This window comes from Cricetulus griseus, chromosome 2, assembly GCF_003668045.3.
Source record: "Cricetulus griseus strain 17A/GY chromosome 2, alternate assembly CriGri-PICRH-1.0, whole genome shotgun sequence".
NCBI classification, from domain to species: Eukaryota; Metazoa; Chordata; class Mammalia; order Rodentia; family Cricetidae; genus Cricetulus; species Cricetulus griseus.
In genome coordinates, this window is record NC_048595.1 from 23,280,873 (window position 1) to 23,308,755 (window position 27,883).

At 41.8% G+C, this 27,883-nt stretch overlaps 1 protein-coding gene across 1 annotated transcript; it reads left to right on the forward strand.

Moving 5' to 3' along the window:
- Positions 1-112: 112 nt before the first annotated feature.
- Khdrbs1 (KH RNA binding domain containing, signal transduction associated 1) lies at positions 113-27,485 on the forward strand. Its single transcript, XM_027399403.2, has 9 exons — positions 113-644; positions 13,345-13,469; positions 15,360-15,476; positions 17,238-17,384; positions 19,824-19,957; positions 21,125-21,326; positions 21,913-21,980; positions 23,462-23,520; positions 26,159-27,485. The coding sequence occupies exons 1-9, from the start codon at positions 263-265 to the stop codon at positions 26,254-26,256; spliced, it is 1,332 nt and encodes a 443-aa protein (XP_027255204.1). The 5' UTR covers positions 113-262; the 3' UTR covers positions 26,257-27,485.
- Positions 27,486-27,883: the final 398 nt, after the last annotated feature.

Genomic DNA, 27,883 nt, shown 5'->3' on the forward strand with positions numbered 1-27,883 from the left:
AAGCCCGAGCGGGGAGACGACGTCTTTAGTCGGCGCAGGCGCCGTGGCCAGACTGGGGACTTTGTTCTCCGCGGAGAAACTCAAGGGCGGTGCCGGTAGACGTCTGCGCACGCGCGCCGCCTCATTTCCGGTGCTCTCTCGCTGGGTCGCTCGGGTCGGCTTCGGTCGCTGTCGCTCCCGCTCTTCCACCCCCGCCAACCGCCGCTCGGGCCTCGGCTGCCGCCGCGTCGCTTCCTCGCTCGCTCGCCACACATCCTCCCCGATGCAGCGCCGGGACGACCCTGCCGCGCGCCTGACTCGGTCCTCGGGCCGCAGCGGCTCCATGGACCCCTCAGGTGTCCACCCCTCGGTGCGTCAGACCCCGACTCGGCCGTCACCGCTGCCTCACCGGTCCCGGGGAGGCGGAGGTGGGCCCAGAGGGGGCGTCCGGGCCTCGCCCGCCACGCAGCCGCCGCCGCTGCTGCCTCCCTCGGCCACGGGTCCCGACGCGACTGTGGTCGGATCGGCGCCGACCCCGCTGCTGCCCCCGTCAGCCACAGCCGCGGCCAAGATGGAGCCGGAGAATAAGTACCTGCCCGAACTCATGGCTGAGAAGGACTCCCTCGACCCGTCTTTCACTCACGCCATGCAGCTGTTGTCCGTAGGTAAGCGGGTCTTGGCGCACCCTCGGCTTTCCCGGTCCTGGCGGTGGGTGGCCGCCGCTTTGTTCCTCTTGCTCCCGCCCCCTCGGAGCCCGGGCATCGGGAGTTCCCTTCTCGACCCTGGCCTTCAAGATCCTGGACCCACAAGTCCCACCCCTGCTCAGGGTGTGAGGGGAGATTTCTGAGCCTCGGAGGAGTCTCCGTGCGTGCGCGCAGAGCTTGATGGATAGTACTGTGCTCCCGCCCCCCTTCCCGACCCTGTCTCCTCCTCTAGTAGTTGCCCCGCGCGCCGACGACCAGATCTTTCCAGAAATGAACCTTCTTTGCCCCGCTTTCCCAAAGGGGGGAGGGGAATTTGCCTTTTGATCGCGCGTGGTGGAGAGCGCCTTGACCCGGGGTGTAGGGAGGAAAGACGGTCGGAACCGGGAGGGAGGCAGGGCCGGGATGCCGGGCCGGCGCCGGCGCCGTCACCGTCTACCGAGCCGTGCGGGATTTAGCGGGAACTCGGATTTAAGTTACTCAGAGGCTGGAGCGACGAGAGAACCGGAGCTTGAGATTTTTCTCGAGTTCAGTTTTCCACATCGGCCTGTCGAATAAGAATTGCTGCAGACCCGGACGGTTTTTCTCCTTTATTTTAAAATGTGTCTTGACAATCACGCAGAAGTAGAGCGAGTAACTAAGGAGACTCTGGGAAGAAATGATAAAGGGAGGTAAGGGACTGCAGGTTCTTTATCGTGAGATGAACGAGAGAAATTGGTCTTGTTTTAGTTTGGGCTTGAGAAGAGATAGTTTAGGAAAGGTAGCCTTTGTTCTTTGCTTGCAGACGGCGAGCTCTCTTGACTTCATGACTTAGTTTTCTTATTCAGACCATCTGCTTGACCCTCATTTATAGTTAAGGCATGGTTTTTAATAAGTATTTCTTACGACATCTAAATATTATTTAGCATATAAAACCCTTAGTCCGTCTCACTAAATGAGTAGTTGGACTCTGGCCAAAATGATACCGTGGACAGTTCATTGTGAAAATACCATTATCTGATGGAGAGAGATGGAACAGCGGTTAAGAGCACTTTCTGCTCTTCCACAGGGGTTCGGTTCCCAGCACCCACATCACGTGGCTCACAAACACTTGTAAAATTAGCACCAGGGGAGGGGGATCAGATACTCTTTTTGAACTACAGGCACTCAGGTACGAATCTGAAGTGAAATAAAGGGAAAATACCATTTTCCTCCATTTGTTCTCTGTTTCCTAGGATTGGTGAAGGGACTTTACTATTTTTGCAATAAAAAAGAAGATTTAAGGATGTGATTTTCTTTACAGACAGGTATGAAAACAGCAATTAAGGGTTTTGTTTTGTTTTGTTTTGGTTTTGGTTTTTCAAGACAGGGTTTCTCTGTGGCTTTGGAGGCTGTCCTGGAACTAGCTCTTGTAGACCAGGCTGGTCTCGAACTCACAGAGATCCACCTGCCTCTGCCTCCCGAGTGCTGGGATTAAAGGCGTGCGCCACCAACGTCTGGCTAAATTAAGGGTCTTACAAGTGCAGTAAAACAAAAAGCTGGGTCAGTAAATACAAACGTTTAGATCAGTTGGTTGCATTTCAACTTAGTGCCCCTATTCTGCTCTTTGTTGGTTTTTCCAGATAAGGTTTCTCTGTGTTTTCCTGGCTGGCCTGGAACTTGCTGTGTACACCAAGCTGACCTCAAACTCACAGAGATTGGCTTGCCTCTGCCTCCCAAATGCTGGGATTAAAGATGTGTGTCACCACTGCCTGGCTAGGTTCTTATGTTTCATGACAAGTTACTTACTGGTAAGAATTTTCTTTTTTTTTTCTTTTTTAAGGTCTCAAGTAACTGAGACTGGTTGGCGCTCACTTTCTAACCAAGGATGATTTGAACTTATGTTCCTTCTGCCTCTATTTCCAGAGTTTGGGAGGTATGAAGTGCCTAGGATAAAACTCAGAACTTTATGCACGATAGGCACTCTACACATTCAGGCCATCTTTCATTTTATTTATTTATTTATTTTCATACTGGCTTGCAAATAACAAACACCAGTGTTTGGTTGACTGAGAACAAGTGCCTGCAAGAAAATCACTATGATTAAGGTCGACTTAGTATTCTTATTTTTAGTTCCTCAAATCTTTATAACCTGACAGGTTAATTGCTGGAGAATTAAGTGGTTTTAAGAAGTTAACTTTGGAAACTGATCCTTAACTAGCTAATCTTGAGAAATTTACTCAAATGCTGGGTTTGAGGACTAAGTTATATGTAAAATCGGCCAGTTTGTTGTGATCTACACTCACTAGACAAAATGTCACCAGTTTTCTTTTGGTTATAAATTCCTGCATATGCAAGGTATAGTTTGGCCTTTTTGACCTTAAGTGCTGGTGGTCATCCTCTTTTAAAAGGTGGTTTCCTGGGTTCACCCAAAGGGGGGAAAAATTGATTTTTAAACGTTACTTTTAACTTTGCAGTCACAGGTCTGGTGGTGGTGGTGCATGCCTTTAGTCTCAGCACTTGGGAGGCAGAGGCAGGCGGATCTCTGTGAGTTCGAGACCAGCCTGGTCTACAAGAGCTAGTTCCAGGACAGCCTCCAAAGCCACAGAGAAACCCTGTCTCGAAAAACCAAAAAAAAAAAAAAAAAAAAAAAAAGAAGAAGAAGAAGAAGAAGAAGAAGAAGAAGAAGAAGAAGAAGAAGAAGAAGAAGAAAACAGCTAATATTTACTGTGCTAGGTGGTGAGTGTAGTATAAACTTTTTTAAAATTTATTTTTATTTAGTTGTGTGTATGCCACCTATATATGGGTGCTTCTTGGAAGCCAGAAAACAGCATCAGATTCTCTGGAGCTACAGTTACAGGCATTGTGAACTGCCTGATTTAGGGGCTAGGAATTGTCTTCTGGAAGAGCAGTAAGTGCTCTTGACTAGGGAGCCATTTCTCTATCCTATATTTAACTTTCATAAGGACTATGAGAAAATAATCTTTATGTCTAGGAAGGGTTTCTCTGTCAAGTCCTGGCTGTCCTGGAACTTGATTTGTAGACCAGGCTGGCCTCAAACTCAGATCTACCTGCCTCTGCCTCCTGAGTGGTGGGACTAAAGTCACATGCCAATGTAGCTGGGATGATAATCATTTTTTTTTTTTTTTTTTTGGTTTTTCGAGGCAGGGTTTCTCTGTGGCTTTGGAGGCTGTCCTGGAACTAGCTCTTGTAGATCAGGCTGGTCTCGAACTCACAGAGACCCGCCTGCCTCTGCCTCCCGAGTGCTGGGATTAAAGGTGTGCACCACCAATGCCCGGCCCAGGGATGATAATCTTATTACCATTAAAGATAATAGTTGGCTAAACGAAAGTAGCAGCACAAACGGATTTACAATCTGTCTACACCTAAAAGTTTTTTCCTGACTCCCTCATTATATACTACCTACTCCAAATGGAGCTTTAAACAGTAAGCTCTAATTGGGTGAAATAAGAAAGGTATGGGAAAGTGTAGAGTGCCGGGAGGGAAGTGAGGATGGAAAAGCCGAGATAAAGAACACTAGAGAGCAGAGCCCAGCACTTAAGACAGCCTTTTTAGGTGTCTGTCCTTTCCCTATAAAGACCACCATTCCTGTTACCGCCATACAGCCCTCCCTGACCCTTGCCCAGTTTATTTTGCACTTACTAGCTTCTGGTGCATTACAGAGTATATAAAATGTACATGTATACTGTGTAATATATGGGTGCAGGGTCTTTCTACATAGTGCTGGCTGTCCTGGAATTCAATCTGTAGACCAGGCTGGCGTCAAAACTCACAGGACTACCTGTCTGCCTCTGCCTCCTGAGTGGGATTAGCCACCAATCCCAGCTGTAATTATGTATTTGTTGAACATCCCCATTTGCAATGATCTTTTGTCACCTTTTCCACCTCTTTCCCCTGTGTCTTGGCAGGGAGCTGTCCATAGTGGCCTCATACTCCGCTATAAATTACCTTGATGGGAAAATACTGACAATTCTGAGGAGTGTGTAGAACATAGACAAGACTTACTGCTGCTGCTGCTGCTGCTGCTGCTGTAGGCCCAAATCACTGTTGAGCTGTTATGATAGATACAATGCAGATATGCAAAGATTCAGTCACCTATCCATGCTAGACTTTTTCTTTCTTCTTTTGTCTTTTGAGATAGGGTTCCTGTGTGTATCCTGGAACTCACTCTGCAGACTAGGCTTGCCTCTGAGATCCACTTGCCTCTTCCTCCTGAGTGCTGGGAGTAAAGACCTGTGCCACCACTGCCCGGCTAGACATAGTTTTGAGTCAGGAAAAACGACATAAAAATTCTAGTCTGTTAGTGTTCTTTACTGTTAGGAAAGTAGACATTAAAATGACTGAAATAGTGGAATAAGAGTCATCAGAAGATCTTTATTTGAATCAGCCATGTCCCTGGAGAGGAGGGAAATTAAAGTATAGAGAAGACTAATTTTTATTAACTTGTTTTTTGCATTTTGTAATCTGATTCCAACTAGATTTAGTTTCCTATGTCAAAGACCTAGAATATAGTTCTGTGGTAGAGTACTTGTTTGGCATGTGCAAGGTCCTATGTTTGAAGTTCAGCACAGCAAGGGATTTTGGAAAATTGTGGGGGGGGAGAAAAAAATTTTTTGCCTTGATTAGATTATAAATATAAAGTGGCTAAGAGTAAATGAAGTTTAGGTTAAAAGTCTTTAGAGACAGGAAGAAATTGAAGATGTGATTGATACCTGGACAAGTTTAAGACTAAGAAATGGGCTGAGACCTTGAGTTAGAAGGAGTTTGCACACACTGCTGGTAATTGGCACAACTCTGGATAGCAGTTTGACATTTCATTTGAAAACAGAATACTCAAATTCCTTAAAAGCTCAGCAACAGAACTGGGCCTGCTGGTACAGGCCTGTAATCCCAGCTGTTCCAGAGGCCAAGGCAAATCAATCTCAAATTCAAGACATGCTAGAGCAACAGGGTTCAGGGCTCTGCTGGGAATTTAGTGAGACCTTGTCTCAAAATGAAAATGTAAAAAAAGCTAGGTAAAATGCTTGCCTAGCATGTGTAAAGAAAGCCCTTGCATTTTCTTTGTGGCTGGGTCTCACAGTGGAGCCCTGGCTAGCCTCGAGCTAACTAAACCAGTCTGTTCTCATATTCACAGAGATCCCCTTACCTCTGCCTCTGAGTGCTGGGATTAAAAGCTGTGAGCTACCATACCCTGCTAATTCGACATTTTCTTTGAGAAAAGATCTTGCAATTTAGCTTGGGCTGGCCTTGAACTTGTGAATTGAATGTTCTCAGTCTCTTGAGCACTACTACACTTGACTCAAGCATTCTTGAAAAAAAACATTAAGAATGGAAAACAGATTGGTGGTTACTGATGTTTAGGGAAGAAAGTGATGATGAAGCCTATAAACAAGGTAGCGTGGGCTTAGAAAGATGGCTCAACATTTAAGAGTACTTCCTGATTTTATACATGACCTTAGTTTTGTTTGCAGCATCCACATTTTAGCATGTAATTGCCTGTAACTAGTTCTGAAGGATCTGATTGATTCCTTCTTTTGATATCTGAATACCAGGCATGCAGAGGCTATGCATTCAGGCAAAGCACCATACATGTAAAATGAAACATTATTTAAAAGGGGTGCATATAGTTTTTTTCTTTAGAAATTTTTTAACTTAGCCAGTCAGTGGTGGTGCATGGCAGAGGCAGGCAGATCTCTGTGAGCTTGACGCCAGCCTGGTCTACAAGTCCCAGGACAGGCTCCAAAGCTACACAGAGAAACCCCTTAATTTAAAAAGAAAAATCCCTTACAGGCAAAGGTGGTACATACCTTTAATCCTGGCACTTGGGAGGCAGAGGCAGGTGGATCTCTTTAAGTTTGAGGTCAGCCTGTTCTACAGAGAGAATTCCAGGACAACCTGGGGATACACAGAGAAACCTTGTCTCGAAAAGCCAAAAACAAAAAAAGAAAGAAAGAAAAGAGGAAAATTCCTACCCTTTAAAGTCGTTTCCTAAGGAAAGAATTTGGGAAGCCATGATAAATATGCTATAATTGGGCTTTACCTACAAGAATTGAGCTCCTAGATGGGTGGTGGTAGCATATGCCTTAAAAATCCCAATACTCACGAAGCAGAGGCAGGTGGATCTCTGTGAGTTCCAGGACAGTCTGCAAACCTACAGAGACATCCTGTCTCGAAAAACCAAAAAGAAAGAAAGAAAGAAAGAAAGAAAGAAAGAAAGAAAGAAAGAAAGAAAGAAAGAACTGAGCTCCTATAACGGATTCCAAACTCAGACTTGGGGGGGTGGGGGGAAAACCCACATTTTCTCTATTCCTGTTTTTGGGGATGGTGGGGGGTTTGTTTCTAGGCAGGATTTCTAGCCAGGTGTTGCCCTGGCTGACCTGGAACTCACTTTTGTAGACCAGGTTGGCCTTGAATTTGGAGATCCACCTGACTCTGCCGATCAAGTGCTGCTATTAACAGCATGGGCCACCACTTTGCCATCACTGCCAGGCCATTTTCTCCATTCTTGGCCAATATTGTATGTAATATATTGTGACTTGGTATATTTGTGGGTCGGGGAGCTAGCTTGCATCTATTAAGTTTTTTTTTTTTTTTAAGATTTATTTATTATGTATGCAGTGTTCTGCCTGCAGGTCAGAAGAGGGCACCAGATCTCATTATAGATGGTTGTGAGCCACTATGTGGTTGCTGGGAATTGAACTCTGGAAGAGCAGTCAGTGCTCTTAATCTCTGAGCCATCTCTCTAGCCCTTCTCCCTTTAAATTCTTAAAGGGGCATATGACTTCCTCACCCTGTCATCAAAAGATTAGGAACCTAATATGCTAGCTGTTCTTGCTTGAAACAATTTGGTAAATAAAAATTTTGGTCTAGGGTTTATGTTTTCAAAAAAAATGGCATTGACAGAAAAAGTTTTAAAGGCTGGATATAATACATGAATGAGGGAAGTTGGGAGGTTTCTTTTTTGATTTTTCGAGACAGGGTTTCCCTGTGTAGTTTTCGAGGCTGTCCTGGAACTAGCTCTTGTAGACCAAGCTGGTCTTGAACTCACAGAGATCCTCCTGCTTCTGCCTCCTGAGTGCTGGGATTAAAGGCGTGCGCCAACAACGCCCGGCGGAGGTTTCTTTCAGTAAGTGTTTACATGTGTGTCATCCCAGCATTGTACTAAGAATTGCAGGTACTTAGTTTGATGATTGTAGAATTCCAGAAGTTGTTAATAGAAGGGTGCTGTGCTCCTGGAGTCTAGAGGATGACACATTCTTTGGAGCAGGTTTGCTAAGCCAGTCTTGACACCTTAGTGAAAAAGAAGAATCTTGACTGTTGTCTTGTTCTGTATGCAGCTTGGGGGGCGGGGCATGGTTCGAGGCTTTGGAGGTTATCCTGGAACTAGCTCTTGTAGACCAGGCTGGTCTTGAACTCACAGAGATCCACCTGCTTCTGCCTCCTGTGTGCTGTGATTAATGGTGTGTGCCACCAATGCCTGGCCTATATGCAGCTCTTATCAGATGTTAAGATTATTAATATAATGTACATGGTAGTCTCTTTACTCCGTGAAGTTTATGAAATTTGTTTTGGTGGTACGGAGAGTTGAACCCAATGTCTTTGTATGTAGCATGCTAAGCAAGTGTTGTGCCATTGAACTCTTAATACTTTTTGGTTTTTCAAGATAGGTTTTCTCTGTGTAGTCCTGGCTGTCCTGGAACTTGCTCTGTAGACCAGGCTGGCCTCAAACTCAGAGATCTGCAAAAGGTGTGTGCCACCACTGCTCTTTTTACGTTTTATTTTGAGACCAAATCTCACTAAGTTTTTCAGATTTGACCTTGACGCCTTCCTTCTCAGGTCTTTTCTGAGTAGCTGATATGGCAGGCCTGAACCACTAAATCCAATCTGTTTTATTTATTTTTTTCAGGCTTTTTGTGTGCTTTTTTTTTTTTTTTTTGCCCTCTTTGTTTTTGGGGGGTGTAGTTTGAGGCAGGGTCTCATAACCCAAGCTGGCTTTCTTCTACTTCCCAAGTGCCTGGGTTATAGGCATGGGTTGACGTAGCATATGTTTGGCTTATCCTATTTAAAAAGTAAGGCCATGCTTTATAGATGAAGCAGAGCCAGGGTTCGCCTCAGTTTTGTCTATCCCTCAAAATGTATCTTCTAGCTGGGTAAGCATGATAGCATACATCTATAATCCTTGGCCCCCTGGAGGTGGCAGGAAGGGTGTTTTGCCTACATGAAATCCCCTTTAAACAAACTCTGCTCTTCACTCCAAGATGCATTACAGAATCCTAAATATTGAAAGCTTGCAGGGGGACAAAAGGGAGGAAAAACTTGTAATCTACTATGGCAAAAACAATGACTTGGTGCAAGTGTTCTGTGACTAGTTTGGTGGCAAATTTCATAACACTTCTGCATTCAGGTTTCTTTGCCTATTAAATGGGGATAGTGTTGGTTATGATGAGTAATTCAAAACTCCTGACACATCAAAGACAATGGATAAGATAATAAATTATGATTGCCAGGCCAACAAACAGATGGGCCACATCTTTGTGTTGTTTATCTCCTTAGCTTTTCTTTCTTTGGCTCTTGGGACATTTAAGATCTCCAGAGGCCCAGGCAAACACATTTGAGGGAGTCAGCTTTAGACATGTTGTCTAGAAAGTGCTTTTGCCTGAGGGTAAGATACCCTTTTAGTTGATGTTCTTTCTTTTTTCTTTTCTTTTTTAGACAAGCTCTTGATGTAGCTCAGGCTGGCTTTGAACTCACAGAAGTCCTCTTGAGTGCTGGGATCATAGGCATGTGCTATCATATTTGGTTTAGAGTAAGCCACGAGAAGCCTCCTTTTCAAATGATTTTGTGGGATCTCATTGTATGCATAGCGGTCTGGAACTCTCTAGTAGACAGCCTACCTCTGTCTCCCAAGTGCTGGGATTAAGGCTGTGTGCCATTGCTTAAAGTATCCTGTGTTCTCTTAGTGGAGGATGTAAGATTTGAATTTAGAAAATGCCTGGTGTTTTTATTTTGCTTTGTTTTATTTTTTAAGATTTATTTTTATTTTGTGTATGATTGGTTTGCCTGTGTGTGTATGTGTATATACCATGTGTTTACCTGGTGCTCATGGAGGCCAAAAGTTCAGTTCCAAGTATCCACAAGACAGCTTACAACCATCTGGTTCCAGAGGACTCAAGGGAACTGAACCAGTGTCCTGTATAAGAGCAACGAATGCTCGTAACCACCGAGTTGTATCTCCAGACCCAAGCCTAGGTTTGTCTGCTGATAATTTAGCAGCTTTGTGACTTACAAGTGACTAATTTGCAGCTTTTGATAACTTAGTTATGAAATGGGAATATACACCCACAACTATTACAGAGGTTTTGTTTTTGTGATTTGATTTATTTATTATGAATACAGTATTCTGCCTGCATGTATCCCTGCAGGCCAGAAGGGGGCACCAGATCTCATTACAGATGGTTGTGAGCCACCATGTGGTTGCTGGGAATTGAACTCAGGACCTCTGGAAGAGTAGGCAGTGCTTCTAACCTCGGAGCCATCTCTCCAGTCCCCTATTAGAGAGGTTTTGTGAGGGGAAATATTTGTTAGGTATTGAATAAATGTTCAGTTCTTCTACTTCTAAATATGGAAGCTGACCCTTGTTGAAGGCTCAGGTTATTTATTACTCTTGCTTCCTAGGCTGTTCTGACTCCTTTGCATGTATGTGTGGAACCAGTTCAATGTCTTGTGTCTTTCTCAGTGCTTCTTTATCTTATTTTTTTTATTGTACTTGCTACTTGTTTAATCCCCCCCCCCCCCCAGGGTTTCTCTGTGGCTTTGGAGGCTGTCTAGAACTAGCTCTTGTAGACTAGGCTGGTCACAGAGATCCGCCTGCCTCTGCCTCCAGAGTGCTGGGATTTAAGGCATGCGCCACCACTGCCCAGCTGTTGCTACTTATTTTTTAAGATAATCTCACTGAACCTGGAGCTCACTGTTTTAGGTTGGTGGCCAGCAAGCCCAGGGATTCCCCATTCTCCTGTCTTCATATCCTCAGATCTGGGATTACAGGAACATGTCACCTCATCCAGGGGTGGGTGTGTGTGGGTGTGTGTGTGTGGGTGGTTAAATTCCTATTATCATTTTTTTTGTGCATCAAGCATAAATGACTAACACATCTCCCCAGCCCTACGTCAACTTGAAGTTTTATTGATCATTCTGTGAATTCTCTAAAATGCTTTATTTTCTTTAAAAAATTGTGGAAAAATAGGAAAAGGATTCTAAGATCCAGTAATAGTTCAGAATATATCAAAGTAATTCTGTGTCATTGGGAGGCCCTAAATTTATAGAGTATGTTACATTGCATTTAGACAAACTTTCCTACCATCAGTCCAGCTTTTGAGTCTTCTTGTCCTGGTTAAATAAGGTTTCTGCAAAGTGGCACAAGCTACAACTGAAGGGCCTAATTACATCTCAGTAGTTAAGAATGACAGAGGAGCCCTGTACTTAGGGGGGATGCAAGCAAGAGGAGCCCTGTACTTGGGGATGCAAGCAGAGCCAAGAGTTCCCATCTTAATGAAGCTGCAAATTCAGAGTACCTTTGTTCCGATTATGTCTGTGGCCTTGGTGGTTATGATGGTTTTAGGGTGTGTGTTTATCTCTAGACTTCTTGTGGTATATACTATGAACAGCATTTTTGTTTCAGTCTTCCAGTGAGTTTTTCTTTTAAATTCTTGTGTATGAGTATTTTTCCTGCATATGTGTATTTAGCCAAGGAGGCCAGAAGAGGGCATTGGATCTCCTCAAACTGGAGTTACTGGTGGTTGTGAACTGCCATGTGGGTTCTGGGAAATGAACCCGTTGGGTGCTTTAAAGAGCAGCAAGTGAGCCATCACTCCAGCCCTTCTGTTGTTTTTAAATTTTTTGTATTTTCTTGTTTTGGATATTGAGTTTGGTCTAGATAATAACTATATTATTCACATACTAAGGAATAAACTTTGATCTTGTCTTTTTTAGTTGGCTTTTTAAATTTTTCTTTTTTATTTTAGGAAAGGTCTCATTTACCTTGGCTGTCCTCAAACTTTGAAGTGATCCTCCTGGTTGGCTCCTGAGTTCGGGGACCACAGGCAGGCACAGCATACTGCATTGTCACTGTCCTTATAGGTTGATTTTGCCTGTATTATTTTTTTATTTAAAAGATTTTATTATTATGTATACAACATTCTGCTTCCATGTATATCTGCACACCAGAAGAGGGCACCAGATCTTATAACGGATGGTTGTGAGCCACCATGTGGTTGCTGGGAATTGAACTCAGGACCTCTGGAAGAGCAGTCAGCGCTCTTAACCGCTGAGCCATCTCTCCAGCCCCCAATTTTGCCTGTATTTTATAGATGAGAAAGCAAATATGCAGGGCAGTTAAGTAACTTGACAGCTATTGTGTGACAGAGAAAGAGCAGGGTCTTTCAAACAAAATAGAAAACAACTATTATTGCTATAGTGGAATGGTAATGGAGTTGTCTGTTATTATATTTAAATACTAGTTTTTGGTTTTTTTTGGGGGGGGGAGGTCGAGACAGGGTTTCTTTATTGCTTTGGAACCTGTCCTGGAACTCACTCTGTAGACCAGGCTGACCTCAAACTCACAGAGATCGCCTGCCTTTGCCTCCTGATTTCTGGGACTAAAGGCGTGCGCCACCACTGCCCGGCTAGTCTTTATTTCTTTATTGGGAAACTTCTTTCTCTTAACTGGTCAAGTGAAACTTTGGGACTGAAGAAGGAAGAAAGGTCTGTAATTTGTTGTGGTCAATTAGCTGGAAACAGCCACCGTGCCCAGACTTTATATATGTATATGTGTGTGTGTGTGGGGTATGTATTTATTTAGTTTTAGCTTTAATTTTTATTTGTGAGTGTCAGTGCTCATGCAGTCCAAAAGGCTGCTTTGGATCCTTGGATCTTTAGAGGCGGTTGAGATTCACTCTGCCATGGGTGCTAAACTCAAGATTTCTGAAGAGCAGTGTGTACCCTATTAGCTGAGGCATCTCTCCAGTTACCTCTTTCTCTCTCTCTCTCTCTCTCTCTCTCTCTCTCTCTCTCTCTCTCTCTCTCTCTTTCCTCATCTCTCTGTATTAATTTAGATAAATGCATACTCTTTTGTTTTATTTATTTATTTATGGACAGGATTTCTCTGTGTAGCCCTGGCTGTCCTGGAACTTACTTTGTAGACCATGTTGGCCTTGAACTCAGAGATCTACTTGCTTCTATCTCCTAAATTCTGGTACTCCTGGCTAATGCATGTATTCTAGTTTGTTTGTTTGTTTGGTGTTATTAGTTTTTTGAGACAGGTTTTCTCTGTGTAGCCCTGGCTATGCTGGAACTCACTCTGTAGACCAGGCTGGCCTCTAACTCACTGACCTCCTAACTGTTGGGATTAAAGGTGTGCTCCTCCACTGCCCAGCATGCGTGTGCTCTCATCAAGAAACATGTGACTGGAGGGCACAGACACTTCAGGAGAGGAGGGTGGAAAGCAGGATTCGGGTCCCCCAGTCAGTTTCATAAAGCTTTGGGTGTCTCATCCAGTCTGCCTAAAATTAGCACATTCTTCTGAACTGTTTGGTTTTTTTACACAGCACTTCATAATACTGTTTTAAGCAGTCTTGCCAGGTACCTTTATTTACAAGTACAAAAATTAAGTTCTGCTTTTCTTATTCAGAAATTGAGAAGATTCAGAAGGGTGAGTCAAAAAAAGATGACGAGGAGAATTACTTGGATTTGTTTTCTCATAAGAACATGAAGCTGAAAGAACGGGTACTGATACCTGTCAAGCAGTATCCAAAGGTAAGTGTCAAAGCGGCTCACTTGTGTGAGTTAACTTCTAGGCTGGTGATGAAGATATGGGCTCGCCATGTTATCCCACCTGTAAAGCTCCTCTGTGCTTGAAGTACCTGTTTCTGGAAGTTAAGATATCAAAGTCCATAACTAATAGCATAATTGTAGTTAACAAGGAAACAATTACTTTTAGTAATCAAAAGTAATTTCTTTTTCATATGTTTGTTCAGGCTCTAAGACCAAAGTAACATTCTGGATCCTTAAAGCACTGCCCTTTGTCAAAAGATTTACTGTAGTTGGTTTTTTACTCTTTGGGGGCTGGCCACTCAGCTCCCAAACAAAAACACAGAGGCTCATAAGCCTTGGCTTGGCCTGTTTCTAGCCAGCTTTTCTAACTCAAATTATCCTGGCTGGGTGGCTGCCTCTGGCATCCTCCTCTCCTCCTTTTCTCACTCCTCCCTCTCTTCCCTAGATTTCTCCTCCTGTTTATTCTCTCTGCATGCCAGTCTATCCTTTCTCTTGCCTAGCTATTGGCCATTCAGCTCTTTATTAGGCCAATCAGGTGTTTCAGGCAGGCAAAGTAAACACAGCTTTACAAAAGTAAAAAATGAAACATAAAAGAATACAAAACATTTTTTGCATCATTAAACAAATATTCCACAGTATTATCAAATATAACAATCTTAAACTAACATCCCACAACAATTGACCTAGAATTTATTTTATGTGTATGTTTAAGTGCCTGCATATACATTATATGTGTACCATATACGTGCCTTGTGCTTAAGGAAGCCAAAAGAGGGTAACATATTCCCCTAGAATTGAAACTACCATGAGCCATTTCTCTGCCCCAACTTAGACTTTAAATCAAATATAACTAATCTCAGCACTCTTGAGTTCGAGGCCAGCTTGGTTCTACATAGTCAGTTCCAGGACAGCCAGGGCTAATGGAAACGGACTCAGAAAAACAAACAAACAAAAAACAAGTGGTGTTCTGGGCTCACAAGATGGTTCGGTGGATAAAGAACCAACTTCCCCAAGTTGTCCTGACTAATGTGAAGTGGGGCTAACTGGTGCTCTCGTGTGTACTGGTGTACACACTTGCTCTTTCTCTATACTAATAAATATAAATTTTTAAAAAGAAATGCTTTATCTCCCCCCTTTTTTATTCTTTATTATTTATTTTTGAGGCAGGGTTTCATTGTGTAGTATTGGCTGTCTTGGAACTCTGTAGACTAGGTTGTCCTAGAACTCAGATTGGCCTGCCCCTGTCTCTGAAGTGCTGAGATTAAAGGCATGTACTACTACCTCCCAGTAGTTAATTATTATTCAGCTTACCATACAAGCTACCAAGAGGTACAGCATTTGTTCTTTTCTACCTCAGACATAGGGTGCCTACTTGAGAGTTATGTGCAATGTCTTGAGTCTGGTCATTAATAAAAGTTTGTTCATGATGCTGGGTGGTGGTAGTGTCCACCTTTATTATTTTCAGCACTCGGGAGGCAGGGGCAGGGGGGTCTCTGTGGAGGTAGAGGCTATCCTGGTGGACAAAGCAAGTTCCAGGACAGCCAGGGCTACACACAGAAACCCTGTCTTGTAAACAAACAAAAGTTTATGCGTGTTAAAATGTTTATGTTACAGTATTAGAGTTGCAGTAAGTTGCAGAAAGAGTGCTGAATTTTATCAGGAAATCCAAATTCTGGTCTAGGAACATAACTGAAAGCTAGGCACTAATGATACAGCTGCAATATATCTTGACCAAAGTGGGGATTATATATGTATATATATTTATAAATAAAGCTTCTTTATAGGTCTGCTGAAGATCAGATGTCATGTTGTATGTTTAAATTTTTGTAGAAGTGTGTGTATTTAGGATTCTGCTTTTTAATTTTCTCTCAGTTCAATTTTGTGGGGAAGATTCTTGGACCACAAGGAAATACAATCAAAAGACTTCAAGAAGAGACTGGTGCAAAGATCTCTGTCTTGGGGAAGGGTTCAATGAGAGACAAAGCCAAGGTAAATTCATAGTAGTGAGCAAAATAAAACCCTAGTGCCTTCTAGATGCACGGTATCTGATATGGATGCTTTACTCAAGCAAACATTTTGGAATTTGTTAAGGATTTGGAGGTGCTGAAACTGTTTGTCTTCAGTTGGCCTGCAACTTGCTATGTAGACCAGGTTGGTCTCAAAGGTCCACCTGCCTCTGATTCCCTTGTGCTGGGACTAAAGACATGCACCACTGTCTTTAATTATGTGCCCTCCTACACATCAAATATGACTGCTGTAAGTTTTCGTTGCATATAAGTACTCATTTGAGAAGAGCCTAGATACGTCCTAATGATTTTTGTTTTGTTTTTAAGACAGGGTTTCTCTGTGAAACAGTTCTGGCTGTCCTGGACCTCACTCTGTAGACCTGGCTAGCCTAGAAATCATAGAGATTGCTTGTCTCTGCCTCTTGCGTGCTGGGATTAGAGGTGTGCACTACCACCGCCCGGCGATCCTAATGTGTTTTTTAAAGATGTGTTTATTTTATGTATATGAATGTTTTGTCTGCATGTACATCTGCACATCAGGGGGCATGGATCTCTTGGGACTACAGTTGTAGACAGTTGTGAGCCACCATGTGGGTGCTGAGAATTGAACTCAGGACCTCTGTAAGAGCAGCCAGTACTCTTAACCTGTAAGCTATCTCTCCAGCCTGGTTCTCCCCACCACACCACACCCCTCTTTGGCTGCAATACAATTGCTGTGATACAATTAAGTAGCATTGTTACATTTGGTAAATTATCTCTAAAAACTTGAAATGAGAACTGGGTACACTAAAATTAACAGGGTTGAAGATACAAAAATGTGAATAGCCCATCCCCATTTTCCAAATACTGGAAATAATGAGACCAGTGGTGTTAAGTGCTGGTGTGCTTGTAGTTAGATCATTTGTGATTTCTAGCCAATTAGAATGTTCCAAAAGTAAACATGAGTTATCCTGACAAAGAGAACCGACCTAAGGTTTCTTTTCCCTTTCCATCCACAGCTAAACAGTAAACTCTGTTAGTTGACAAGAAACTTCCTACTACACATAATGTTCTTCTCTTCTAGGGTCAGCTTTTTAGATGAGGGCCTATAACTTGTTTTGTGTGCATTGATGTTTTGCCTACCAATGTTTCATGTGAGGGTGTCAGATCTTGGAATTACAGACATTTGTGAGCTGCCATGTGGGTACTGCAAATTGAACCTGGGTCCTCTGGACTCTGGAAGAGCAGTCAATGAATGCTCTTTCTTAACTGCTGAGCCATGTCTCCAGCCGGAGGGCCTAACTTTTAGGTAGTTGTTTTTTTTTTTTTTTTTTTCCCCCTTTGTCCTTTAAGATCGATTGCTAGATACACAGAATGAGTATGTTATTTTAGTTGATGAGGTTTCTAAGAGATTCTCTTCTCTTCCTTGAACTCCTAGACAGTAAAAACACTTAAGCAGGACTGATGGTGATAAAGAGTTCTAAATACCGAACAAAACTATTATCTGAGTAGATTCTAAAATTAAGCTTTAGCTTGTTGTTCTTCAGATTTACTGCATTGAATGCTCCAATGTTTAAAGAAACAGTTAACCAAGTATAGTTTTAGCAGGTAATGTAAGTTCCAGTTTCTAGGACTTGCTTTACTTCTTTCTTAGGAGTTCAGGTGTTTTACATATTAAATTATTTCTGTCTCCCTTTGGCCTAGAGATAAAGGTGTTTTCTTTTAGTCTGTATATGATTTGATATTTCTTTGCATTTTTCCATAGGAGGAAGAACTTCGAAAGGGTGGAGACCCTAAATATGCCCATTTAAATATGGATCTCCACGTCTTCATTGAAGTCTTTGGACCCCCTTGTGAAGCTTATGCTCTTATGGCCCATGCTATGGAGGAAGTCAAGAAATTTCTAGTACCAGTAAGGAAATGCATATTCTTTATTTTCTGAGCAAGGAAGAAGCTAGGATCATACTGTTGAGAAGGCCAGGGTTCTTGACCTAGGGTCTGTACTTTTGTTCATCTTACTGAAGTTTTCCCACTACTTACACCTCATTCTCAAAGCACTGTACTCCAAAGCATACTTGTTTAATAGGACTTCATTAATACGTACTGGTATTTGTTGTCAATATTTTGGGTCCCTGAGGTGTTAACAATCTGTTTAACAAAGATTTAATAAGGGCTTCATTCAGTTCAGTAGGAAAATGATTTAAGGTAAATCTGCACTTTTATGTGCTATATTCTTGAATCTAGAGTTGATAACAGGAAGCTTAGAGCATCTAGTATTCTCATGAGATACACTGAAGGGTTTTTATGGTGGAGTTTTTATTCAAAGTCTGATTTAAAAGAGGTATATGTTACACACATGACTATTGATGGTATGTAATTTTTCTTTAATTGTTTGAGTCAGGGTCTCACTATGTATCCCTCTGCCTGGCCTGGAACTAACTTACTTTGTAGTCTAGGCTGGTCTCCAGCTTGCAGAGATCTACCTGCCTCTGCCTACCAAGTGCTGGGATTAAAGATATGTTCCACCATACCTAGAAAATGGTGTATAATAGTGTCACCTGATTATGGTAGAAGTTTGGGAATTCCCTGCCCGCCCGATTTTGGGATTTTTCCAATATATAATAAGGTATCTTGAGGATGGGACTCTAGTGTAAACAAAACACTGGTTTTTGTTTGTTTTGTTGAGAACCTCTCATGTTGCCCAGCCTGGCCTTGAGTTTGCTATGTAGCTGAGGGTACCCTTGAATTCACTGGTCTTCCATGCCCCTCATTTGCTATTATTAATAGCATGCACTGCCACACCTGATTTTTGTGTGTTGTTAGGGATCCAACCCAAGGCTTGTTCGTGTATGTTAGGGATGCACTCCACCAACTGAACTCTGTCTCCAGGTCTCCCAAATTTATTTATATTTACTAAATACTTTATACTAGACTGAAATTTCTTTTTTGTTTTGTTTTGGAGGCAGGGTTTCTCTGTGTAGCTTTGGAGCCTGTTCTGGCACTTGCTGTGTAGACCAGGTTGGCCTTGAACTCACAGAGATCCGCCTACATTGCCACCACCGCCTGACCTAAAATTTATCCTAATTGACAAATGTGACAGTAGAAGATACCTGAACAGTGAGCAGACATTGGTACTTGACCCTATCTACTCTTAAGTAGCAATGGTGTATAAGGTCAAGGAAAGTAGAGAGTTGCAAAAGACATTGCTCTACTATTTTATTTATTTATTTATTTATTTATTTATTTATTTATTTATTATGTATTTGGTTTCCGGCACAGGGTTTCTCTGTATAGCTCTGGCTGTCCTGGAACTCACTATGTAGATTACGCTGGCCTCAAACTCACAGGTCTGCCTGCCTCTGCCTCCCAAGTACTGGGATTAATGATATGTGCCACCACATTTGGCTTTTCTTGGGTAACCTTTAATTCCACTTTTCCAAGCCATGAGCTCCTTTGTTCACCCCAAACGTTAAGTAGTGTTAAATAGTAGTAGATGAATAACAAAATTGTGCTTGGGTCTAAAGATACAAAATGGCTCTTGAGGCTGGGGAGATAAACTCCATTCATAAAATACTTTCGATCAGTTTTACAAGACTGGGTTGGTTCTCCCAGCACCAACAAACATAAAAGTTTGGCATGGTAGTGCATACCTTTAGTCACATTGCTGGGGATACAGGAAGATCTGTGGGGCTTGCTGTATAGACAGTCTAGCCCAGTGAGTGGCAGCATTAGGGATTTTACTCAGGGCTTTGTATGTACTCTAGGCATACCTTCTACCGCTTAGCTATACCTTTAATATGTCTTGTAAGGGTCAGAGTTCCCAATTATACTGTGAGGAGATCTTGATGTGTCCCCTCATTTTGACAGAGAGAGCTTCATTAATGGTAGTGGCTTCTGTTATTCTAGGAAAAGTAACTTTAAAAATAATGTATTTGTGCAAATATTCCTGGCTATAGCTTATTTGGCTGGACTTGAGAAAGTTTTGTCTATAGAGAGAAGAGTGATGGGGAGAGCTAAGCAGGTACTTAACTATTTTATGAAGAACCTCCTCTATTAGTAAGGGCTGTCAAGACTTTCCTCAAAGAGGTGACAGTATAATATTGTTTGTTTTTGTTTTGAAACAGGGTTTCTCTGTGTAGCTCTGGCTGTCCTGGAACTCACTTTGTAGACCAGGCTGGTCCGGAACTCACAGAGATACGCCTGCCTTTGTCTCTGCCTCCTGAGTGAGTGTTGGGATTTAAGGCATGCACCACTATTCCCAGCTTCAAGGCTGTTCTTAAGCTCCAAGGCTCATGTGAGCCACATGATTTTTAGGAGATGTTACACATTCTTTGTTATCTTTAATTCCCAGGATATGATGGATGATATCTGCCAGGAGCAATTTCTAGAATTGTCCTACTTGAATGGAGTTCCTGAACCCTCTCGTGGTCGTGGGGTACCAGTGAGAGGAAGAGGAGCTGCCCCTCCTCCTCCACCTGTTCCCAGGTAAAAAAAAAAAAAAAGTTGAAAAGGAAATATAAATTAGACTGCTGATAGGCTTCTTACCTCTAGCTCAGGAGGAGTCATGGTTTAAATGGTATGTCAAGTGTAGAATTCTAGATCTTAGCAGTTTGTCCATAGACAAGTGTACAGTCCTACTCAAACTTTGGGGCTTCTAACTTTGGACAGTCCTAGCATTAAAAAAATTTTTTTATTGTATTTATTTAGTTGTGAGCTTTGGTGGGGGATATATATATGGGTGTGGAGGTTAGTCCTATCCTGTGGGTCTTAGGGATTGAACTCAGGTTGTCAGGCTTAACCAGCTGTTTGTTTACCCACTAAGCCATCTCACTGGCCCCCTAGTTGTCTTTTTCAATATGTAGCCCTGACTGACCCGGCGCTTGCTATTTTATAAACCAGTTTTCTAACTCTGAAGTGCTGTGACTAAAGTCTTAAGTCACCAAACCTGACTATCTAGTATGACTTTGGAATTTTACCTTTTCAGTTTAAAATTTATGCAATGTTCAGACAATTTAGAATTGTCTTGAGGTGGTATGATCCACTGTTGAGCCCAGAGAATCTTCTAGTTTAGGTACTCTTATGTGTGCATTATTCTGTGTTTTAATGTCTATTTTAGGGTTGGATATATGCCTCATTGGTAGAGAATGCTTGCCTAGCATGTGAAAATTTCTGGGTTTGATCCCTAACACTTTACAAACAGGGTATGGTGACACACAGTTGTAATTCCAGCACTTGGGAAGTAAAGGCTAGAAGTGAAAAGTCATCTTCAGCTACATAGTGAGTTCAAGACCATACTGGGTAAATATGAACCCTGTCTCAAAAACAAAGGGAAAGGTTAAAAAAAGGGTGGGGGGGCCAATCGAGAGATACAGGTTCTGACTTAACCAAGAGTCTACCTTTAAGAAATTTAAATTAGCTGGGTGTTGTGGCAATATACCTTTAATCCCAACACTCTAGCATTGGCAGTTGGATTTGTATGAGTTCTAGGCTAGCCAGAGCAACTCAGGCAGACATTGTCTCAAATAAGTGAGCAAGTAGGTAAAAAATATAAAATCTTTGTAGCTCCAGTATTTATGAACAACCCTGAGCATGAATATGATTTAGTTATTTAAAACTCAAATTAATATATTATTTATTTATTTATTTTTGTAGGGGTCGTGGTGTTGGACCACCTCGAGGAGCTTTGGTCCGTGGAACCCCAGTAAGAGGCTCCATCACCAGAGGTGCCACTGTGACTCGAGGAGTGCCACCCCCACCCACCGTGAGAGGTGCTCCAACACCCAGAGCTCGGACAGCAGGCATCCAGAGAATACCTTTACCTCCACCTCCTGCACCAGAGACATATGAAGACTATGTAAGAATGTTTTCAACAATGGACCATTTCCTTCATACCTAGGTTGCCAGGGAAAGTTAAATAACAAGAGTCGTTATCCCTGTCTGTAGGTAGAAAACACTACTTTAAGATTTGAGATCTGCCGGGCGTTGGTGGCGCACGCCTTTAATCCCAGCTCTCGGGAGGCAGAGGCAGGTGGATCTCTGTGAGTTCGAGGCCAGCCTGGTCTACAGAGCGAGTGCCAGAATAGGCTCCAAAGCTACACAGAGAAACCCTGTCTCGAAAAACAAACAAAAAAAGATTTGGAATCGGCTTTCTTGTTCCGTTGATTTTGAACTATGAGGTGATTTTTCTTCTATTTTAGGCATTATATAAGTTAAATGAGAAGTTGTGGTTTGCCATACAGAATTTTACTGAGAAATTGATGTTGATAATACTAAATCTTTTTTGTTTTATCTTTTTTTATTTTTCTACCGTGGGTATTAATATTTTTGAGAACATTTTCATGGCCTGTTCATTCAGAAGCCTTTGGTCATCCCCTGCGCGCCTCCCCCCTTGTAGTTTCTTCTCTGTTATATGCAATTCTGACCTAATTTATTTGTTCTAGGGATATGACGATACATATGCAGACCAGAGTTATGAAGGATATGAAGGCTATTACAGCCAGAGCCAAGGGTGAGTCAGGCAATAGTAATGTACTGTATAGTGTTTTAAATAGATGGTGGATGGAGTTAGGGGAACTAAGTATTTGGGCAAACACCAAACTATGAAATAGTCTGACTTCAATATTTTAAAGGTATATCCTCTGCTTTTGATGACTTGAAGGCATATAGGTAGGCCTACAAATTTGGATTACATAATAATTTAGGATTTGAAGCTAATTGATAAAAAAAGTCCCAAGAAAAGTACTATTACTATTAAGAATACCACACTTGCCGGGCGTTGGTGGCACATACCTTTAATCCCAGCACTCGGGAGGCAGAGGCAGGTGGATCTCTGTGAGTTCAAGGCCAGCCTGGTCTCCACAGCAAGTGCCAGGATAGGCTCTAAAGCTACACAGAGAAACCCTGTCTCGATAAAAACCAAAAAAAAAGAAAAAAAAAAAATACCACATTCAGCTGGGCTGTGGTGATGCATGCCTTAATCCTAGCACTTGGGAGGTAGTGGCAGTGGGAACTCTGTGAGTTCAAGGCCATCCTGGTCTACAGAGCTAGTTCCAGACCAGCTAGAGCAACACAGAGAAACTGTCTAGAATAACCGGTGGGTGGGGGACACATGTTCTGGTTTGGGAGGAAGTAGCTCAGTTGGTAGAATGCCAGTCTAGCATTGGATCTCAGCATGGGATATAGGAAGCTTCGTCTCATAAAATCAACTCACCCCACCTACATTGGAGATGCCTTTATTTTAAGAACAAGCTAGAGCCTGGGAGTGATGGTGCATGCCTTCTATCCCAGCACTGAGAGGCAGAGGCAGGCAGATCTCTGAGTTCCAAAGCCCAGCCTGGTATACAGAGCAAGTTCCAGGACAGTCTCTAAAGCTACTGAGTAAACCCTGTCTCAAGGGAAAACAACAACAATAAAAAGAACAAGCTAGAAACATAACCTAGGTGTTTTGTTTTTAATTTCTTTTAAACACAGCTCTGAATAAATGTACCTTGTCTATAATTTGAACAAAATGAGCTTTTTCCTGCTTGTGTTCTTCCAGTGAGTTAAATGAATACATACATGATGCTTTTTTTTTTTTTTTTTTTTTTTAACATCCCACCCACCTACCTACTTACCCACACAGTGTTTCTCTGTAACTTTTGGAACCTGTCCTGGAACTCTGTAGGCCATGCTGGCTTTTAAATCTCAGAGATCTGCCTGCCTCTGCCTCCCAAGTTCTGGCATCAAAAGAGTGTGCCACTACCATTCTGCATGATCAATATATTCTAAGAATCTGATTTAGATTATAGTTTTCTACATTAAATTGTATGATATCTGTTTGTTTTTCTTGCTACACTTAACTAGACTTTTTGGTTTATATATGTTTTGTAACTATTGGAGTGGTTAAAGATGGGACAGAACATGCATGATAATAATAAAATGCCGAAGATATGAATACTTGAAAGAATGCTAAAACTAAAGTTTTTTAATGTTCTGTTTTTGGCTTTCCAGGGAGTCAGAATATTATGACTATGGACATGGGGAGGTTCAAGATTCTTATGAAGCTTATGGTATGTTTTCTGTGGGGGGTTAAAATGAATAAGCGTCTATAAACATACTGGTTGATGAATTTTCAGGAGCCAGGCAGTTATACCTAAGGAGCAGTAGTAACGTTGGTAGTCCTCCTCTTAAGTTTCATGGTGCTGTGTGTCTTGGGCTCACATCTAGCTTATCTGGATTGGTACACTTCTCAGGGGATGCTGATTGGTTTCTGTTAGGTAGGACATGCCCTAACCCAAAGCTGGTTTTAGACCTTGGTCATATTGAAAGATAGAAGAACTTACATGTGTAGCTCCACTCTCCTGTCCCTCCCTCATTTAAAGAAGAATTAAAAAAAAAAAAAAAATGAACTTTCTGAAAATAACACCAGTGCAGAAGAAAGCAGAAAGCTAATCATAGCCGATTAGAAGGCACCTGTTAGCAAATCAGAGGCTTGGTAAGTCACATCAGTAGTAGGACCGTAAGCTTTTTCCTAGTTGGGAGACATCTGAAGTCAGATTTCTTTCTCTTAAAAAATTTTTAATTTTGTCTCCCAGCAATTGGGAGACAGAGACAGGTTGATCTCTGAGTTTGAAGCCAGCCTGGTCTACAGAGGGAGTTCCAGGACAGGTTCCAAAGCTACAGGGAAACCCTGTCTTATTTTTATTTATTTTATCTCAAATTCTTCAGGTTCTGAATTATGCAGCTGATGCTTGGCCTTGATTTTTTGATTCCTTTCCTGGGATTGCAGCATGTGCTACCCTGTCTGGTTTTACGTGGTGTCTAGGGATTGAACTCAGGACTTCTTGTGTGCTAGACAAGCACTCTATCACCTGAGCTTCATCCCCAGTCCTCAACTCAGTTACTGATCCCATAAAGGAGTACAGGCTGGGAAGGTAGCAAAACCCAAACTGCCTTCCCTGAGGTTTGGTTGGAAACACATTGCTCAGTTGTGTCCTGAAGAGCTAATTACGGCTTTTCATTAATGGGTCTCTCAGGATATTTGTATGCAGTGAGAGCAGGCTTTATAAACATAGGTCTTCTGCATCCCTGAGGAATTCCTTGCAAAGGGGCTTAGCTGCTAACAGTTCATCTTAAGATACTCTGCAGAGAGTTAGTGGGTCCTCCCTTAAGACACTAAGCTTAACTTACTGGCACGATATCGCATAACAAATCACATCCTGACCCCAATCCTAAAACAGTTTTTACCAGGTTTAACTAAATTGTACTGCATTGTTGATATAGTAACATTGCAGCATTCCATTCATGTGTCACTGTTTAGAAGGTGGAATGATTGTAGCTCAGTATTTCCCTCCATCAGTGAGGCAATTCAAGAGTTTGTATATGTGTTTGGCAATACTGCATTTCTATTTTGCTGGAGAAAAGACTGAATTAAAGAGGCTGAAACCCAGCATAGTGGCACATGCCTGTAATCTTAGCAGTGGGAAGGAGGTAGAGGTAGGACGATCAGAAACTCAAGGTCATCATCCACACAATGTACCAAATTTGAAAGCAACATGAGCTAAATCAGATCCTGGTTCAAAATAGTGGTGCGGACTGTATCACAGGCACTGGAGACTAAGGCAGTAGGACTGTGAGTTTGAAACCAGGTTAAGCTACAGACTAACTTCAAGTCTATCCTAAGATGAGATGCATAATGAGACCCTGTCTCTAAAAATAAAGAGGCATGCTGTTATTCTTGTGTTTCTGTATGCTGTTGTAATCATCAATGTGTACTGGTATCTGCCTTTCTAAAGAATTAGAAACAAAATTTTTTGTTGGTACCCAGGAGCATCTTGCAGAGTGGATGGGCCTTGCATATTATACCAGGAGCATAGGTAGAATTCTATGCAATTTTTGATTCATACAGAAAAGTAAGTCCTGTGGTAGTGGTAGCTAGTATTTACATGTAGGCATGACTTGGTGTGGCAAAAGATGAGGGAATTAGTGGGAAGAGGAAATAAGAGGTCATCTGTAAAAGTAAGTGATCTTGTCAGGCTCCTGTCACAAAAACCTTTTGAGAATGTTGACGCTTGATAGGGCTGTCGGCATGAGAAAAGAACTAAGAAATTCTCAACAGTTTTATAATGCAGTATTTCATTATACTTTTTATGTCCTGTAATACCATGTTGTGGTGGAGGGTCTCATTTATTGTGGCCGTTGTTTGCTTCTATAGAACCAGAGTACGTTTTTCCAGTTAAATCTGACTTGTTCTTTTATTGAAAGGAGCTATCTGAAAAGTGAAAAACTTTTGAGATGTTTTGCTATCCTGAGGATGAGTGCCAAATGGCTTGGGGAACAGGAATGGCTATTGCAGCCTCTCTGGGATTAATGACTCCTTTACTGCCTTAAGTGGTGTGTTGCATTTATCCAGGTTTTCGGGCAGAGTATCATTCATGTTGCTGCTCAAGAGAACTGTACAGTAAAGGCTAGCATTTTCTGAATTGTTCCCTTTTGTCATCTTCTCAAAATGATGAAAGATTATCCATGGTGACAAGGAGGGCCAAGTAAAGAGGGGAGAGCAAGGAACACCGGTAATGTGTCAAGACACTAGAAGAAAAACAGCATTGTTGGTGATACATACCTGATGTTGACTTACCCTGGTTATGCAAAAAAAAAAAAAAAAAAAAAAGGCCCATGGTTTATAAACTGTTTCTGCTTTTTCCACAGGACAAGATGACTGGAATGGGACCAGGCCATCACTGAAGGCCCCCCCAGCTAGGCCAGTGAAGGGATCATACAGAGAGCACCCATATGGACGTTATTAAAAACAAACAGGAGGGGAAAATATCAGTTATGAGCAAAGTTGTTACTGATTTCTTGTATCCCAGGATTCCTGTTGCTTTACCCACAACAGACAAGTAATTGTCTAAGTGTTTTTCTTCGTGGTCCCTTTCTTTTCCCAACCTTCCTCCATTCTTAACTCTGCATTCTGGCTTCTGTATGTAGTATTTTAAAATGAGTTAAAATAGATTTAGGATATCGAATTAATTTTTTAAGTGTGTAGATGCTTTTTTCTTTGTTGTTTAAATATAAACAGTGTACCTTTTATAATAAAAGAAGTTGAGTAAAAAAAACAAACAAACATGTTAGTTTCAAAAGTGGCATTGCTTGCTTAAAGGTTCTGAAGTAAAGGCTTGTTAACTTTTTCTTAGTTTTGATTTGAGGCACCCCGTAAAGTCATAGTTGCAGAATCCCAAACTAGGCTACATTTCAAAATTCAGGGCTGCTTAAGATGTAAAATCACAATGTTAACGGCAGTAGGTGCCACCATGTAAAAGTGAGCTCAGACGTCTCTAAAAACATTTCCTTTAAAAGCACATGGCGGTTGAATCTTAAGGTTAAATTTTAATATGAAAGATCCTCATGAATTAAATAGTTGATGCAATTTTTAACGTTAATTGACTTAAAACAACAACAAAATTAGGTTTGTAAAACTGAGTTTTTCATTATGTGGGTTTTGAAATCTAGCCCCAGACATACAGTGTTGAGAGATACTTAGTGGGGTGGGAGGGGGGGAGGGTTTGAATAAGATTGAAGGGGAGAGGAGCTGGTCACCCAAATGGGATTTGGTGGAGTACTTTTTAGCCACGATCTTTTCAGTAACAGTACTGATAATCAAATTTTCAGTATTTAAATGTCAGAGTATTTTGTCCATCTGAGATTCTGCACTCCATGAAAAACTCACTTGGACACTGGGGCCAAAAGCTGATGATGTTCAATAAATTGACCATTGTCAATTTTGAGCTGTTCCCAAGGTAGTCAAGTATGTCTCAACACTAGCATGATATAAAAAGGGACACTGCAGCTGAAGGAGAAAGGAATCAAAATCCACTTTGTACATAAGTTAAAGTCCTAATGGATTTGTACCGTCCTCCCATTTTGTTCTCGGAAGATTAAATGCTACATGTGTAAGTCTGCCTAAATAGGTAGCTTAAACCTATGTCAAAATGTCTGCAGCAGTTTGTCAATAAAGTTTAGTCCTTTTTTAATCAAAGTAAATGTGATGAATTGTCATTTTTGGGGGTGGACAATAAAATAGTTTTCTCTTTCATATAAACTTAAATTAACTCTAAAGTTAATGGGCTTGTTAAAAGTTGGAGACATTTTTAAAAGTGGTGGTGGGGATTTTATTTTAAGTTTACCAAAAAAAAAAGTTTATGAGTTGTTAAGTTTTAGTTTAAAAAGAATCAAAGCTTTTTCACCCCCTGGAAGTTGTTGAAAGCAGTTTTATACACCCCTATCAAAAATTTAATTTTTAGAGAGAAAAATGCAACCGACTGAGAGAGATTGGTTTTCATGTGAATGGTTAGGTGCTTTAAGTGCCTGCCACTCTAACTTTCACCTTCTGCAGAACCCTGAAGTGGCCCCAAAGAGTGACACCAATTTCACCTG

Excerpts from the sequence above, each read along its gene's own strand:
- Khdrbs1 (XM_027399403.2), top strand. The coding sequence starts at position 263 with ATGCAGCGCCGGGACGACCCTGCCGCGCGCCTGACTCGGTCCTCGGGC. Across the intron at positions 645-13,344 it reads CATGCAGCTGTTGTCCGTAG|AAATTGAGAAGATTCAGAAG; the intron begins GTAAGCGGGTCT and ends TTTCTTATTCAG. Across the intron at positions 17,385-19,823 it reads TCAAGAAATTTCTAGTACCA|GATATGATGGATGATATCTG; the intron begins GTAAGGAAATGC and ends TTTAATTCCCAG.